We start from the raw sequence: 17,533 nt of genomic DNA on the forward strand, positions 1-17,533 counted from the left end.
GAATAAAATCAACTTGAATATTATTATCCATCTTTTAATGTACTTCTTCATTCTCTTTGAGTAAATTTGACTTAACATTTACATAAATAAATGATGTTATTCTGAAATATGTGAAGTTTTTCTTCCTTTTTTATGCTCTGGACCAGCTTAGTTGCATTAAAATTATCTCTTCCTTAAGTAATTGCTCTTAGAAATTTTCCTATGAAACTGCTGGCCTGGTGCTTTTGAGAGAGAACTTTTTAACTTTCCTTCCCTTCCTTCCTTCCTTCCTCCTTCTGTTCCTTCCTTCCCCTCTCTCTCTCTCTCTTTTTCTTTCTTTTTGTGATGGCAATTAGTACATTCAAATTTCCTGGAGTTATTGTTTATAATTTATATTTTCTAGAAAATTACCCATTTGATCTTATATTTCAAAATTTTCTCAACAATTTGAGAATGTTGTTCTTCTTAAAATTAAAAAAAAAATTCTTCATTTACATTATATCCCTTTCTTCATTTTCCATTTTATTCACTTACGCCTTTTCCCTTTTTCTCTTGATTAATTTATTTTTCAGTTTATTTGTCTTGTTGGTGTTTTCCAAGCACCAGCTTTTAGATACTCTGCTGTTTTTCTGTTTTCTGACTCATGCAGTCTGGTTTTATTTTTACTGGGTTCTTCCTTCTGCTTTTCTTTCATTTATTTTGTTCTTCTTTTTCTAACTTTCTGAGCTGGATGCTTGATCCATGTAATTCATGCGGCCTAAGTATTTAAGGCTGTTCGTTTTTTCTCTGAGCACTTCGACCATATTCTTTAGGCTCTGGCAAGGGATATCGTCCTTAGCCTTGTTTTCAAGATACTCTGAAAGTTTAGTTTTATACAGGTTAAGTCATTTACAAAAATTTATAGGTGGTAGCATTCTAATTTTGTTACTAGTTTCTAGAATTTTTTGTTTCTATCTCCACCTTTATATTTCCGTTTTGATCAGAGACTGTTAGTTACGTTATTTTTACTTTTCAGCATTAAAGTTTTCTGTGTGGCCTGGTGTTTAATCATTTTTTTGGTGAGTGTTCCCTGTCAACTCGAAAATAAATCATAGTATCTCTTTGCAGGGCACAGTGTTCTATATAAGACAATGAGATCCACCTTATTAACTATGTTATTGGGTTTTATATGTCCTTTTAAATTTTTGTCCACTTGTTCCCTTTGAATCCCTAAAATGCTGTGAAATTGCATGCTTGACGAATGAATGTGTGATGTAGAACTCTCTGTGGTCAGCTAGAATTGTGTTGTGTTTTTTTCTTTTACAGCCAAAGATAGCCGAGGAAAACTTGACCTACGCTGAGCTGGAGCTGATCAAGCCCCACCAGGCAGCCAAAGGCCTCCCCACCAGCACGGTGTACGCCCAGATCCTCTTCGAGGAGAACAAGCTGTAGCACCGCCTCCTGTTCTGTGGTTCTGTTTAATGCCTGCCACCCAGTAATTTATGGAACCTTGGAGACAAGGTCCTTATTTTTGTATTTTCACTTGTGCCTTCTGAGTGGTGGGGAGCCCCTTTCCAATGGCATCCCAGGTGCCTTCACCAAGAGGTACGAGGCTGCTCCCCACAAAGGAACAGGGGCCACAGCCCTTGGACAGATCTCCCAGGGCAAAGTGCTTCTGGGCCCAAGCCCCAGCGCCAGGACTGATTCTGAGGGCGCCCAAGGAGATTTTCTGCTGAGCCAAATCCCTTCACGTTTTCTTCTTCTTTCCCTGGGTTTTACTTTTTAAATATCTTTTGTAAATCATAATTTTACTCTTCTGCCCTTCCTGTATCCGTGGTAGAAGCTCGCAGTGTACAGCTAGAGGGAGCGTCACTGCAGGCCGCAGTACGAGGTGGCAGACACATGGCGATTGGCTTCCCAAGGACCAGCTAACATTGCCAGGGCCCCGGCCCGCAGCAGACTGCCGACTGCAAGCAGCCCTTAGGATGGGGTGGTGTCTCTTGTTTTAAATGGGTGCATTGACCCTGGAGATTTAAGGACAGAGGGCAGATGGTGGGGAAGTCCGGGGCCTGTCTCTGAATACCATGCCTGGCTGCCCACCCATGATTCCCTGAGGCCTCAGGACAAGTAGAACACCCTTCTAGAGGGCTGCCATCCCTTCGGCAGGGTGGACCTATACTGATACAGAGAGACATTCTCCAAGAGTTCTTACTCTTTTCTAAAGGAGCAGAGGCCTTGCCAGCCATGGCACCCTGGAGCGGTGGGCCCCTCACAGTGTGCAAGCTCAAGTAGCCCTAACCGAAAGCCCACTCTGGGAGAACCAAGTCTGCTGCCGGGACCCCGCAGGGCAGGAGAGTGGGAAGTGCAAGCCAAGGTGCAAAAATGTCTTCTGGAGACCCTACTCTTGCCAAATGCCTTGCCCATCACAACCTTGCGTGTGAATTCTGATGGGTTTGGGTAGGGGCTGGGGACACGTGGGGAAAGTGCTCTGTGGACCTGTATGACATCCATGAATCTCAGACTCACTGGAGCTGGATGCATTCTGGAAGAGTCATCCTGTCGCCTGTGTTGCTAAGCACGTTCCTTGATGTGTGGGCGTGCTCTGGGTGGCTATTTACTACACACTATAAAAACTGTTTGGCTATGTAATGGACCATGTATATATGACAAATCAACTATTTTAAACACAGCTTGGGTGTGAGTTGTAACCTTGTATGCAGCCACATTACCTTGGTCTGCTTTCTTATCCCCTGATGGCCTCAGACTCCATGTGTGTGTAAAGGTGACCTAACCTCTCATAGAATTAATTATTGAGGGTAAAATGGGATGAGGAATATTGCCAGGTTTTGTAAACTATAGACTGCCACACAAATGCTCTGTGTCAACGTTCATGCTAAAGCCAGTCTGCACTTTCAGAATGAAAATTTCTTTGCTATTTAAGGCGCTCATTGCAATCGGTTTAAAAAGCCAAGTATTTGTCCACAAACTTAGCCCTAAAGCGATGCTCCCAAAGACTCATGGTAGCTTATGAGGGCCTCTCGTTTTTTTATTGGAAAGGTTCCAAATTGGAAGCAGATATTGATTTCCTGGAGGCAGAAGCGGCCTGCCTCTACAGAGTGGAGGTGCACCCTTCCTGGAGACACCTGCCTCTCACCTCCTCCCTCCGCTAGACCTCAAAAGTGTGAATAGACCGCACAGCTTTTGAGGAAGCATTTGGAAAACTCACTAGAACTTCCCTATCTTTGGGGGGGGAGAACATGGGGTTAGTGCACCATTCATAACATAGTTACCCCAGGGATGTTTTTATTCTATCACGGCAATGTTCTGCAGATGGTTGTGTAGTGTTTTGAGGGCAGAGGGTGATTTCCTAATTTGCATAAAGAGCCACACGGGCTAACGGGGCCTGGGGGTGCCAAGAGGGAGGGAGAGTGGGGTACACGAAGACGAGATGGTGGGGAGAGGGCAGCAGGGCAAGAGGCAGTAACTTCCGAGGCCTAAGGGCCTCTGCAGAATGGAAATGAAATTAGATCACCCTCAACCCGCCATCCTTGAATCCAGGGAGAGCTTAGGGCCATCATGTATGAAATGCACACATTCCACTAAGAAAATACACACTGAAGAGTTTAACCCATCTTGATTGTAGATTCATTTCACCTTTTTTCTCCCAAATTCTGGTCAGCAAACTCTGGTCTGCTCCCAAACAGTTGCACAAGTCCACACTAAGCTGTGCGAATGGGACCTGCCGGCGACCCCTCCTGAAAATGCCGCCCAAGGGAATCATGGGAGCTGTGGACGGCATCCAGCAGGCTTGTCCCACTGTGCGCTCCGGAGCAAACCAAGCGCTACTGCAGACGGGAAGCAGTGCATGGTCTGTGCCTGGTGCTTGTTTAAGGTGATAAACCTTAACGTTGTTGCTACAGGAAGCTTAAGAAATGTGCCTCCTCATCCATTCTCTATCAAATAGACCACTAGCCGCACTGACGTTTCTAAAGATGAGCAAGGGAAAACATATCCCTGAAATGGAAATTAGGAAAATTCCTTCAATTTGGTTTTGCTATAAGGCATCCACGGGAGCAGCCGTGAATATGTATGAGTAGTTTTCAAAAGGGACACCTGCCTTTACGTTTAAATGAAGTTAAAGCAAACACGAACCCATTGCACAGAATGCGGTGCCTTCCTAGAGGCAGAGAGCAGGTACTGTCAGATCGGGGCATGAATTTTGGCCTCAGCCATGGCTGGCACGGAGTCGTCTCAGGAAGCGAGGAGGTGTAGCGGGGTGTCCGCCTGCGCGGAACTACCTGGCCCAGGCAAAGCCCCAAGGCCTGGACTGGAGCAGCAGAGGGAGGAGGAGACGGCTGGGTTCCTCCAGGGCCCCTCTTCCCTAAAGCAGGTGACTCTATTAGCTCACAGGGAACATAAGAAAAAGCCGGACCTTCCACCTCCTGCTCCTCGCAGGGGTGAAAGCGGCCCGGGCTCTGTGCTTTTTTTTTTTGAGACAGAGTCTCACTGTGTTGCCCAGGCTAGAGTGCCGTAGCGTCATCCTAGCTCACAGCAACCTCAAACTCCTGGGCTCAAGCGATCCTCCTGCCTCAGCCTCCCGAGTAGCTGGGACTATAGGCATGCGCCACCATGCCCGGCTAATTTTTTCTATATATTTTTAGTTATCCAATTAATTTCTTTCTAATTTTAGTAGAGACGGGGTCTCGCTCTTGCTCAGGCTGGTTTCGAACTCCTGAGCTCAAACAATCTGCCCGCCTCGGCCTCCCAGAGAGCTAGGATTACAGGCGTGAGCCACCGTGCCCGGCCCTCTGTGCGCTTTTGAGTGCACGTGCACACACTGATGAGGGTTGGCTCGCAGTCCACAGCCCAAAGACTCGCTTGCTGTTAGGGACTCATGTCCTTGTGCGTCACTCGACCTCTGACACGCATTACTGTAACCCGGGCTGGAGAATGGGGCTCACACCCCAAGCCACACACATGGCCCGAAGCACGTACGTGGCCTTCTGGGCTAAGCACAGTCCCTGGGAAAGACTGTCTTTCCCTTGGGTGGCAAAGCTGGGATGGCACAAATTAGATCTGCCTGCACGATGTCTCCTGCCGAGCGGAGAAGCTTTGGAAACAACAGGCAGAGTGAGAAGCAGGGAGGAAAATGTTCTAGAAGCACAGGATCCCAGCCCCAGGACCCTAAAATCCCCCAGACTCTTCTCTTCCCTTCGGATCTTCTTTTAATCCTATAAACGACCTCATTGTCCTACTATTTAAATCCTGGTTTTACCCAAGTTGGGTTATAAGGGGAAGAATTAGAATACAGTATGCATCAAAGTTGTTTCCCAGCACAGGAAGAAAAAGAAATTATACTGGATGTCATTACCCAGGGAGCCCCCGGGGCCACACGCAGCGGCTGTACTTGTGACCCTGAGCTCCCGCGGTGCTCTGTGCCCTGCTGCCTGAGCGGCCCCTCCCTCGGCTCTGAAGACACCCTTCTCAGTGAGCCCTCGGGTTGGACGGGGACACCAGCAGGGGTGGGGCAGGACTGGGAGGTGCTGGCAGCAGCAGGGGAAGGGCACAGGTGAGCTGCGAGCCATGCCACGTCCTCGTCGCTGTTTTGTGTCGGCCACAGTGCTTGGGCTTCCACCTGGAGCTGGTGTCTTTCCAGGTCCCCTGGCCCAGGAGACAGGTCAGAGGGTGACCCAGCTCTGTGTCATTTGGAGCCCAGTATAAGGTGAGGCAGTCACACAGTGGGGACATTGGGCCCACCCGGACCACAACCCCACCCCATACGTGGGTCAGAAGCTGTTCTTCGGGAAGGAAAATGAAGGAGAAACTCACGGTTTGGGGGACGGGTCTGCACTCAGCATGGCCGTGTTGAGCTTTGGTTGCAGCGGGGTGTCCAGGAGATGGGCACGCAGACTGGAGCTCCCTAGACTTCAACGTGTGCCCAAATCACCTGGAATCTTGTTAAAATGAAGAGCCTCGTTCAGAAGGTCTCTGGTGGGACCTGGGATTCTGAATTCCTCACCTGCTCCCAGGGAATGGCCATGCGTCTGGTCCCCGGGCTGCACCGTGAGAAGCAAGGATGCAACCTGCTGGAAATGCAGGTCCGGAGGTCACTGCGGGAAGGGGGTCGCTCAGTGTAGGGGGCACAGCTGGAGCCTGAGAGCAGACAAGACCCCCCAGGAGAGGCCGTCCAGTGAGCGGGGGGACATGCTAGGCCTGAGCGGTGGGGAGGGTCCGAGCTGGCAGGTCCAGGGCAGGCCAGGAGGCAGAGAGGGTCAGAGGACAGCAGCAATCAGAGGGTGGGGGAGCCAGGGGAAAGCTGGGCCTGGAGTTTCCAGAAGGAGGAAGGGCTCAGCAGGGTGGGCTCTGAGGGGGCAGGTGGAGGAGAGGCTGAGCCCCTGCTCATTGAGTTAATCGTGCATTTCTCGTTTTGAAAGAATGGTTTCTTTTTCTGGGGAAAAACATCTCCCACGTGCACAAGGCTAGCAGGCTTTGGTGCTGAGCTGTGTCTGGTCTGTTGAGCGTATTTTCCGAAGCAATAGTGGTCTTCCCACAGGGCGGCCATACGGACAAGACTTAATGAACGCACGGAGCAGGGCCGGGGGTGGCCGTGGCGGCTTTCAGCATCTTCTGCTGCCACTGGTGAGAGATGACTCAGGGCCTGATTTCTAATAAACACAGCCTGAGTAGCGTCACCCCAATTTAGTGTCTGATTGTTAAATGAGAATGGGCTGCACCCTGCAATTTTAAATAGAATCAGAGATGTTCACAGCTTTGGTTAAATGCACCTTGTTCTTCCACATTAAACTTGATTACAAGTGTCTTCCATCAGCAAAGAGGAGGAAGCTCGTCAGCAGGTGTCCGCGTGGGGGCCAGGCCGCGGCTGAAGGGCCCTCACCCTGTTTCCTTTAGTGCAGCAGCTGATGGCTTCCTGTGACTCCTGGGTCTGCAGGTGGGTTTTAGGGAAGCTACCAACACCCGGGTATCTGTGCAGAAGTCTGGGTTGTGTGTGAGGGTCCAATGTTCTCTTCGGTTTTCTAAAAGGGATCCATAACCCACAAAAGATGGACTCTTGGAGACACTATGCCAGGGTCCTACCTGCCAGGGTCCCCGGGAGCACCGTGATGAAGCAGAGGAAACTAAGGTGACGGGGAGGATGTGCCAGCCCTGTGCCCTCCAACGCATCCCAACCCTGGACCCCCACCCCGCCGCCCGGCTCCGGTCCTGGGAAGCCTCCCTGCCCCCGCCCTCGCTCCTGCCGGCTGGGAAACCCTGGCCTCTGGCAGGGCTGGTCCTTGGCTCAGCTAAGGTGGGGCTGCCAGGATCTCCTCTACCCCTTCCCCTCCCCAGAGCCCACGTGGGGTCCCAGGTTCTCATGGTCCCCAGTTCTGAGTGCCCTGTGGCTGCGCCCCTAGCCCCTCTCATGGTCGGTTTCAGACTCTTTAATACGCCTTGTTCCTCCTCCTGCTCCTCATCCTCCACCACGGCAGGACCTGTTTCTTGGGTCCTTGGGAGTCTCCTTCTACAGGTGGCCCTGCTTTTTCTCATCTCCAGTTCCTCCCTCTGTCTCCCAAGTGGCAGGTGTTTCTCAGCCTGCACAGACCCCTCCCAAGCCCCATCCTCCTCTGGCTCCTTCCCTCCACAGCCAGGAGTCTACACTGCCGGCTCCCTGCCCCATCTGCCTCCGGCTTCTTGCCCTGTGCTGGCTGCCTTCACTCCCCTCCCCCACCCCAGCTCTGCTCAAGGCCTCCGGGATCACTGCTAGCTGCGTTCTCTTGCAACCACTGGGCGTGGGTGACATTCCCGCTTTGAAACCACGCCCCTGTATTTTGTGATGCCACGTGCCTAGTGGTATTTCTCGTACCACGTAATCTCCTTTACTGGCGTTTACTCCTCTACCCAGCCCTCAGTGGTGGTTTTCTATCACGTTCCACCCTCAGCTCTCCTCTTCGCAGCCACACCCCTGTTTCTGACCTCTGTCTCGCTGCACCCCGAGGACTCCGGCCCCACAGCTGCACTGGCCCCCTTTCCTGAGCTCCATAGCTGCCACCGCGCTGTCCCTGTGGCATCCCTCACGGGGACCCTGAGCGCATCGCGAACACCGCAGCCACCCGGTTAAGAGCGCCACCACTCACCTGCGACCAGGGCTGCGAATCTGGTGCCACTGCCGGCGCAGGCCACTCGCAGCAGCCGCGGACTTACCGCCACCCTTTATTGAAAATGCCGGGTGCCAGGCACCGTGGCGAGTGCGTCGTCTGTCTCATCCCACCGAGCCACTGCTATTCCACCCCAGTCCGTGGAGGAAGAAGCCGGAGAGCTCGGCCAGCCGGCCCAAGACGGCGGAGCCCGAGGCCTCTCCCCGCCGCCGTCCTCCCCGTTCTCACGGCTGCTGTGTCCCGTCAACTCCCGTCACCTTTCTCGTGGACCACCACGCTGACCCCTGACCTGTCCTCCACCCCTAACCCTCCCTCTGGCATGCTGCCCGGGGGAGGCCTCTAGAGCACAAAACATCCTATGATGGATACTGTGGACAGGGCACGGCCTGGGGGCTTCGTGGCAGCCCTGAAAGGCAGGTGGCATTAGTGCTACTTTGTGGCTCTGAGAAATGAGCATCAGAGTCATCAGAAGTGACTTGCTCAAGGCCACACTGAAAGTTTCAGAGCTGGATTCAAATTCAAACCCAGTGCCAATTCTGTGCTCTTCCCACTGTGGTTTGGTATAAGAACAAAAAAGGACATAATTCTGAAGTGCCTGAGAAACCAAAAAGAGGAAAAGGTTAGAACAGGCTTTTGGAGGAAGTGTCCATCTGAACAGCGCCCGTGTGGAGGGGCAGGGTCTGCCAGGAGGCAGAGCAGGGGCCTCCCTGGACTACAAACTCCCACCTGCATGCAGCCTCCTCCTGGGAAGCTGCCAGGAGCCAGAGAGCACGCGCCTGACCCCGCGCAGCCCCGCCTGGGAACTGCGGTAAACAGTGGAACCGCAGGCTGCCTGGGAACCAAGACAGGCTGCAGGGACTTCGGATGGTGTTTCAAATAGCGATCGAGCAGGGAGGCCCTCGGAGCTCCAGGCTCTCCCTCCCACCAGCTCAGGATTCAGCCTGTTGTAGCACGAGGAAACCGGGGCCACTCAGAAGTCAGGGTAACCCTGCAGAGAAGAGGATGCTCTGGTGTGCCTACAGGCTGGCAAAAAGAGCAAAATGATACATTGCAGAGAAAAGTTCTTTATCTCAAAGCCTCACTAAATTCTGGAATTCTTCACGCTTTTGGCCTGGATGAAGGGAGCTTGGTGGCCTGGTTCCTTTTAGCTTTTATTTGTTTTATTTTGACAGACGGGAGCTCATGCAAATTACCATCCACGTGGTTTATTCCAGACATCCGAGTAAAGATAGAGACCGTTGCTCTGTGTAAACTGACAGCATGTGACCGGCTGGAAGAGATGCTGGTGAGGCTATTCATCTAGGACTTGGGGTTTCCTCAGTTAACAGATATGGGTGTACCGTGACACACTGTTTCCTTGCGCCTCCCTGGCCCCCAATCCTGGAGGCATCTTGCCACTCTCTTCCCGCCTGTCACACTGTGTCCGCAACCGCACTGCTCGCGGTCGACAACGCCATCTGGTGGCCATTACTGCAGACCTCCGCGGCTTCCGCTGGGCCTTCTTCACGTGGACCTCTGGTCCCCGCCCTTTATAGGTCAGACACTTCTGCCTCTCCTCTGCATTCCCAGGCATTCCCTTCCCGATACAACCTTGGTCCCGCTCCTTCTCTTTTCATTCTATGCTCTCCCTTTCCCTCTCTCCCAGGCCCTCCGGTCCATTTGCAAGTAAAATGACGTATGTCCTGTGCCATAGACGGGCTACAAACTAGCCGGGCGTTTCCAAGCCGTTCTCGCTGACTTGGGCGCCAGACGCAGGATGAGATTCCCAGGAGGCGCTCAGCGTCTGGAGCTTCGTCTCCTCGGGTGCAATTGGATTTCTTCCGCTGTAGTAATGGCTTTTCTCACTCAGGAGCACGAACATTGTCTTTAGAGTCTGAAGATCTGACCCAAAACATGGCTCTGCTTTTTTATTGCTTTGTGTCTTCGAGAAGCCCTTTGAGCTCTCTGACCTGCAATTTCCTCCTTTGAAACGTGGCCTGGCCAACAGGTAAAGAGTCACCTTCCCGTGCAGAACAAGTCTGCCTTCGGGGGAGAGGACAGGGTGGGGCTCATAGTCGCAAGCCCTGGACATGGGCCCCAGAAGATGGCAGAGGTGGGTGAGGATGCTGCAGGCAGGGACAGGCTTGTGAGGCCTGCACCCCAGGGACAAGCCGCCCACAGGCCGGGCCCGGGAGTGGTCGTGCTGGGAGGTCGATGGCTCTCTTGTCAGCTTGTTCCCAGCATGGCCTGGAGATGAAACTCTCTGCTGATAGTATCTGACCCGTGTGAATGCCCGGTGCAGAGGCCGTGAGGGTCGGCTCCCGTCTTTGCCCAGGACCTTCCCTGACCCCTGACAATCAGTCCCCAGCTCCTGCCATTTGCTTCCCTGGCAGGTCTTCCTCCATCAGACTGCTCTTCCTCAAGGAACAAAGTAATTAAATGGTGGCTTTCCTCTCTCCTGGGGACAGCGAGCCCCACTGGGGGCAGCCCTGTCTGCTGGGTCGCCGCGGTCTCCCTGCTGCCAGGCACAGAGCTACTATCTCCTGTTGCTTCTCAATACTTGGAAATGCAACAAACAGCGGAGAAGGGCTGTGAAGGTGCTTTGAAAACTAGAAACACACAACCCATGTGGGAAGGGTTTTCTTTTTTTTTTCCTGTAGATTTTGTTTCTCCCTAAAGGCATCCAAATCCTCTGCCCCGAACCGCATTGTCCAGAGCTTCCACAAGTCAGCAAAAGGAAACTGCTATATTTATCCTACTGGCAGCCCCCCTGCCAGTTTCCATGGAAGACCATCCTGAAATAAACACGTTCGTCTCGGGGTGGTGACGCGGCTGAGGTGGCTGGCGGTGCCCTCTGCTGTGGTCAGGCCCGGACAGCCTGGATAGGAACCCCGGTGTCCACGCCTAGGGGCCCGCAGAGCCTCCTCCTCTGCCGGACGAGAAGGAGCTGGCGCATTTTTTCCAGAGAAGCACTGGACCGTCACGGCCCCGGGGCCGGCTCAGGGCCAGCCGCTCAGACGCAGGACCACCGAGCCCAGCAGACTGCAGCGGAGGTCTGGAGTCTGGGGGAAGGTATCCTCAACTTCCTAAGAAGATCCCTGGCCTTCGGATCCAGACAATTTCGGCTAATCTGTACAGGCTGGGTGGAACCAGTTTTTTTTAATTGCAGAATATTATGGGGGTACAAACATTTTGGTTACAAGTAATGCCTTTGCCTTGCCCACATCAGGGTTTTTTTTTTTTTTTTGAAGACAATATTTTATTGCCCTGGCTGCAATCCTAGCTCTGGAGCAAGGTTGCGAGGGCGGCTTATGTTTGCAAGTTGCTAACAGTTTGCAGAGGGTGCTCCGGGGTATCGTGTTGCTGCCCCGGATTCGACACAGATGTCTGCAAGTACTCTCTCTGAGAAAGCACCGGGAGCCGGTCACATTTCAGCCCACCCGAGTCCTTCCTGGATACGTGCCCAAAGCGGAGGCATCTCCCATTGCCGCCTCGCCCGCCCCCGGGCCGGTCACCCCCTCGTCTTCTCGGATGGCATCAAGCGGCCTTTCGTCCTCCAGTGACGCTGCGTCACCGTCCACCCTGCAGGGTGTGACGCTCGGCCAGGCCCGGCGCTGTCCTCCGAGTGACTCTGTGTGAAGCAGCTCGTAAGCTGCCATCTCGACAGGGAGAAACGGAGCTTTTGAACACGGACGGGCCCGTGTCGGGCGAACGTGGAACGGGCTACCTGGTGTCCCGTCACGGAAGCATGACCACGTGCCGCCGGTGGCACCCGCAGGACCGTCCCCACCAGGATGCAAGTTTCCTTATTTTTTACTTTTTGAAAATGTGTTTTATTGTGGTAAAATGTATGCAATATAAAAATCGACCATTTTAATTATTTTCATGTGGACGGTCCTGTGGTATCAAGCGCATTCTCATTGCTGTGCAGCCGTCACCACCCCCCATCCCCAGAAATCTCGCAATCTTTGAACACTGCGCTCTGTCCCCCTTGAACACTAACCCCCCATTCTCAGCTCCGCAGCCACCGTTCCACCTTCTGTCTCCGTGAAGTGACCGCTCTAGGTACCCCACATAAGTGGAATCACTGAGGATTTGTCTTTTTGTCCCTAGCTTATTATTTCACTTGGAATAGTGTCCTTGAGGTCCACCCATGTTGTCCGTGTGTCAGAGCTGCCTTCCTTCTTAAGGCGGAATCCTGTTCTACCGGGTGTGTAAGCCACACTGTGTGTGTTCACTCATTCGCCGGTGAACACCAGGGCCGTTTCCGCCTTCTGGCTGTCTGGAAGAGTGTGGCTATGGGCATGGGTGCGCAGGTATCTGTTCAAGTCTCTGCTTTCAAAGGACACGTGTTTCTTAAGGGGCTTCTCGTCGTCACCCAGCCCAGGGCTCTCCCAGAGCGAGGGCCCGATGAGCATGCCCGATGAACGCAGACTGCCGTCGCTGTTCACCCCCTCCCGAGAGCTCTGGGTCCCGGGCTGCCGCGATGAAGAAGCCCTTGGAAGTCAAGGCTCTCTTGGAGGGACCTTTAGCAATGGTGATATATTAAATTAACCACAGCCAAGGATAAAATTTAGTACCTAAATTAGATACTAAATTAGGTATCTAATTTGTAATTAAGAACATTCTATTTATTTAACTCAATAATGGGGGGTGTCGAGGTGGCTTGAATGAGAATTGGAGGAAAGCTGCAATGTCTGGTTTTATAGTGGAACGTTCTAGTGCTGTTTGAGATCTGTGCCCTAGCTGGATGCTTGCAGGAATGTCCTGTGACGCATGAGCACAGAGGGGCTCAGGGCCTCATGAACGTGACCTGCTGCGTCCAGCTGTCCTGCAAGCCGGCGCTCAGCTCTCCCACCCAGCCGAGCCTCATCCCTGGGGCCATGGGTCCAGATCCGTCCGTCCTGATCAGCCCAGCTGAGGCCGCTCTTGTTTCTGCTCTTTGAGGGGAACCCTAAGCACACGAGGACCGGCCAGGGTGCTGGAGGCTCAGGATGTGGCAGAAGGGGGCCAGAGCCATCTGAGCTTTGGGGGGCATGCAGGGTAGGCACTGGGCGATGTTCTTAAAACATCCTGAGTCTTCCAGCATTTTCCAGCTACGTTCTTGCTGTTTCCAGCTTCTTAAGCTCTCTGGGTCTCAGGTTTCTCACTTATGGAAGGCAGAGGTTTCCTCCCGGGCTGGCGACGAGGCCTAAAGGGGCCAGCACCACAAAGGGCCAGCAGCCTTCCCAGGCCGCTCAGCACTCAACGCACAGCGGTCAGTGCATGCTCTGCCTTCCCAGGCCCGCCGGCCACACCCCTGCAGCCCCACTGCGGATGGCAACCTTGGGCCTCACTGTCCTCATCTGCAACCTTCTGACGGTGATGGCTTCCTTGAAGCCTTCTGTGAGGACGAGACCAAGTCGCACAAGCACCCGTGCAGCGCCCAGTCCGCAGTAGGTGCTGGGTCAGCAGAGACGGCTCCGGGTGTCGCGGGCTGTCCCTGGGCTCCGCGTGTCTTAATGGCTACCTCGGGCTGCAGGCGGGGGCTGCCGGGTGGGAGGCTCCCCAGCAAGCCTCTGCTCAAGCGATGCTAATTGTGCCGGAGAGAACGGCTCACTAGAGTGGAAAATAGTCCTCATACATCTAGCTGAAGATGATAATGACCTTTTAAATAACAGAAGCAATTTTATTTCAATACCTCAATTACTCTGAACTCTCAAATGTCAAAGTGCTCGGCGCTTTCAAAATAGCTTAATATAGACATTTATAGCACTTAGACACAGCTAGTTTCTTATCTAACCTAATTACGTGTTGTACAGGAAATGGCCGAGCTCGCTTCTGCGTGATCTTTCACAGCGATCCCACGCACGGGCCTCGGCTCCGCCTGCAGCCTGCCCGCTGCCACCCTCCCGGCGGAGGCGCTGTCGTTCTGGGAAGAGGCACGCGTGGGCCTCGCAGGGGCTGGGACCTGCAGTGGAGTGGGCAGAGGAGGCTGGACATGGGCCTCCCAGTTTGATTCGTGTTGCCAGCGCCGTGCCCTGACTCGGGGACAGTATGCCCCTGTGTGGGGTGTGGGGGCCCCTAGGACCAGGGTGGGGGTGGGGGGACACTAGGGCTGGGTGTGGGGGCACTTCTGCCTCGGCGGGCAAAGCCAGGAGTCACCTGCTCAGGAGGTGGGATGGGGTGAGGCCACCACCACCTGGTGTGGCCGGCGGCGTTCCTGCTTTTCAGAGGCTGCCGTCCCTCTCTGTGTCTGCAGCCCAAAGGCCACCCGGGATGGGGTCCCTGTGACCCCCATTTCCTCTCTGACCCTGGCCCTGCTACTCCGTCTCTCCTCCTGAAGCCATGGCTGCCGCCCTGCTGACCCTCAGAGCAGCAGCGCCCGCCTCAGGACCGGCATCGCTCAGCCCTGCCCTGCGCCGTTTCCCTGTGACGCCCACGTGCCTCCTTCCCTCGCTTCTCCAGCTCGCAAATGCCGCCTCTCAGGGTGGCTGTCCCAGCCACCCAAGCCCACGTTTCTCCTCCCCAATACTCTCTCGCCCCTTCTCTGCTTGTTTGTCGTTTTGTTTCCCCTCCTTAGAGTGGTACCGCAAAAACCAGGTATGATGCTGGTGTTTATTCTTTGTCTCCCAAAGCAGACCGCGAGCTCGCTGCAGGCCGGGGTTTAGTACTCCCTGCCGTATCTCCAGCGCCCAAACGGCGACTGCTTGATGCATACGCATCGAAGGTGCTGAGTGCGTGACGATGAGGGCCTGGGTGGAGTGCTGGGAGGTGCATTTCTGGGTCGGAATGTCTAAGGCGGGGGTGGGCAGCGCGGGTCCAGACAGTCACGGTGGTGGCTGGGTCATAAGCGTGCTCCGTAAGGCCAACAGGCACCCGGCCAGGACATGCATGCATTGTACACCGTACCTGCATCCTCCTACAGGGTTGGCTGTGCTCATCGACGTTTCGCAGAGTTGGAAACTGAGGCTCAGAGGGGTTACTCAGGGTTCCTCGAACTCCTCAGCTAGTGATGGGCAGAGCTGGAACGTGAGCTGCAGTCTGTCCTGCTCCAAGGCCACCGGTTAGCTGGGCTTGGTGCTCCCGGCTGATGGTGGCTGTGGTGAGGTCGCCAACCTTGGGAAGGTCCAGCTGCGCCTACTGTCCCTGCCCGGAACCTGCCCCAAGAGCCCCTGTTCCAGCCTCTGCCCACACTGTCTCTGGAGTCTCTCCTTCCTGTTTGCTTCTGTTTGCGTATCCGTCCTGGCTCCCTCGGGCTTAGCCCCACGCCAAGAGCCTGCCACCCCAGGCGCGTGGCACACCCTGCCGAGCTCAGCCAGCCACAGTGGGCGTTCCGCACTGACCGCGTACTATGCCCTGGCGAGCTGCTTTGCAGCATGTTTGAGGCCTCCTTTCAGGTTGTCATTTGTTCCTTCGTTCGTTCACTCATTCATTCGATTTGCCTGCGTGGAGCTCCCACACGGGGCCAGCCCCCGCTAGGCAGAGCGGTCGGGTAATACAGGCCCCCACAGAGGCTCAGGGGCTGTCAGGGAAGTGGGCGATTTCATTCCAGAGTGCTAGATGGGGACGGGGGCAGCGTGGGGTGTTGGGGGACCAGGAGGCGTCCAGCCGTGGGGATTGGTGTTTGGTGCGGGCCTTCCGCTCCCTGGAGTCCTCCTCCCCTGCACCCCAGGTAGGACAGAGCCTTCCTTGGGCTCCTCGTGGGAAGAGGAGAGGCAGATGCATATGCCCCCTGCCCTGCTGAGGGGCCCTGGCCCATGAGGTGCCCAACTTGGGTCCCTTTCACGGCAGCTGGTCAATGCCCCTCTGCCCCCAGCAGCAAGCCTGGGCTTGGCTCTGGCATTTCAGCGAGGAAGCAGTTGGGGTCCCTTGCGTTGCTGCTTGGACTGTCTACACAGAGGCAGATGGCAATAAATTACCCCCGTCCCCCACCCTGTGTCACGCGCTGTCCAGATGGCCCGTGAGAGGGCGGTGGGTGGGGGGGCGCACAGGTGAAAGAGGGCAGGGGAGACACAGGGAGGACCGCGTCTCAGGCCAAGGACAGGGCTCTGGTGCGGAGTGTGCCCCACCCAGAAGGCCTCCTGTCTGGGGGAGATGCGCTCGCCGAATCCAGGCCCTTTCAGCTTGGACTTAGCACCCAACTGCTCTGAGCCTCAGTTTCCCTAACTGTAAGGCACGAGGATTAAATGAGATAACATTCAACCGGACTCTTCTGCCCTTCAGCTCCCAGTGGGCATCCCTCCCCACCTTCCTCGAGTGTCCCCAGATGTCCCATCCCGCAGGATGGCAGCTCCTGCCCCGTGCTCCTCACTTGCTGTCATGCTCTTGTCTTTTCCTGGCCTCGCCTACATGACTAGACCGTGAGCTCTGAGAGCAGGGCCTTATCCGCCTCTGTCAGCCTTATATCCTGCAGAGACAGCAGGTGCTCAATGAATGATTACGAATAAACGCGGAATGCATCGGTTAGGTGCCTGGCACAGGGAGTCGCTCCAGCAGATTGTGAAGGAATTTCTGTAAACCCCTCATGACTCTGAGGAGCCTGGGCTCAGGAAGCCACCGCGGGAGCCCTGTGCTGCTCCTGCACGCTGCCAGACGAGGGCTCTGCCCAGTCCCCAATCCCGGAGTCTCCCCAAGGTGTTGGCCAGTGGTTGTATTAATAAATCAAAACGGGTTCTGGGGCCAGTCTAATAATGTGAACACCTGAAGCAGCCTGAAAAACCAGGCAATCGAAATGACAGGCTCTGCTGCTCACTGGAAAAGCTACCCAAGCCTCTTTCACGACATGCAAACCCACGCAATGATCGTCACCGTGCAGCCCAGACAGAAGACACCTGCAGGCTCTGCCTGGTCTCCTAAACCGCCAGTATGTGGCCCTGCTGTGGTCCTGAGGCCCCACAGAGCACCACCCAGTGTAGAGACTGGGAGGCTGGCTCCCTGCCCCACTGGTGAGGTCACCACTGGTTACTGCTCTGAGGCCCAAAGGGCCGATGCCCTGTCATCACAGGCATCATAGGAGCTGAGGCCCCCAACACTGGTGAGGAGGACTGTGCTTACTCTGCACCGTGCCACCCTGAAGTCCCCAGGCTTCCCCAGACTGTAGGTTCAAGTGAGGAGTGGGAATGTCCACCTCCATGGGCTGTATCGCCATGTACAATGCCGGGTCGTCCAGAGGGGACCCCTCAGTTTTGGGACATTGCCCAGGATGTCATGTGCTCTCAGGATCCTGGTGGATTCTCCACCTTCCCTGTGAATGTCACCTACCCCAGCCCCTCGAGGCCCCCCTTTTCCACAGGCCCTGCTGCCTGAACCCCTCTTACCATGCTGCACGTGTCCCCCGGTCTTCCCGAGGCCGCGTGACGGTCTGTTTCATGCGGAAATGGGGAGGAGACGCCTCCCCCAGCCTGGAGCCGGCTTTGCTGCCTTGGTCTTCGAGCAGCAGACGGTGCCTGCGTTTTTCTGCG

At 54.7% G+C, this 17,533-nt stretch overlaps 1 protein-coding gene across 1 annotated transcript in view; it reads left to right on the forward strand.

Annotated features, from left to right (window-relative positions):
- The window catches only part of VSTM4 (V-set and transmembrane domain containing 4), an 88,163-nt gene extending 86,753 nt beyond the window's left edge, over window positions 1-1,410 (forward strand). Inside the window, exon 9 of the mRNA XM_012651251.1 lies at window positions 1,285-1,410. Within this exon, the coding sequence (XP_012506705.1) occupies window positions 1,285-1,410 (126 nt within the window). The remainder of the gene's footprint in view (window positions 1-1,284) is intronic.
- The last annotated feature ends 16,123 nt before the right edge of the window (window positions 1,411-17,533 follow it).

This window comes from Propithecus coquereli, unplaced genomic scaffold (assembly GCF_000956105.1).
Source record: "Propithecus coquereli isolate 6110/MARCELLA unplaced genomic scaffold, Pcoq_1.0 Scaffold351, whole genome shotgun sequence".
NCBI lineage: Eukaryota > Metazoa > Chordata > Mammalia > Primates > Indriidae > Propithecus > Propithecus coquereli.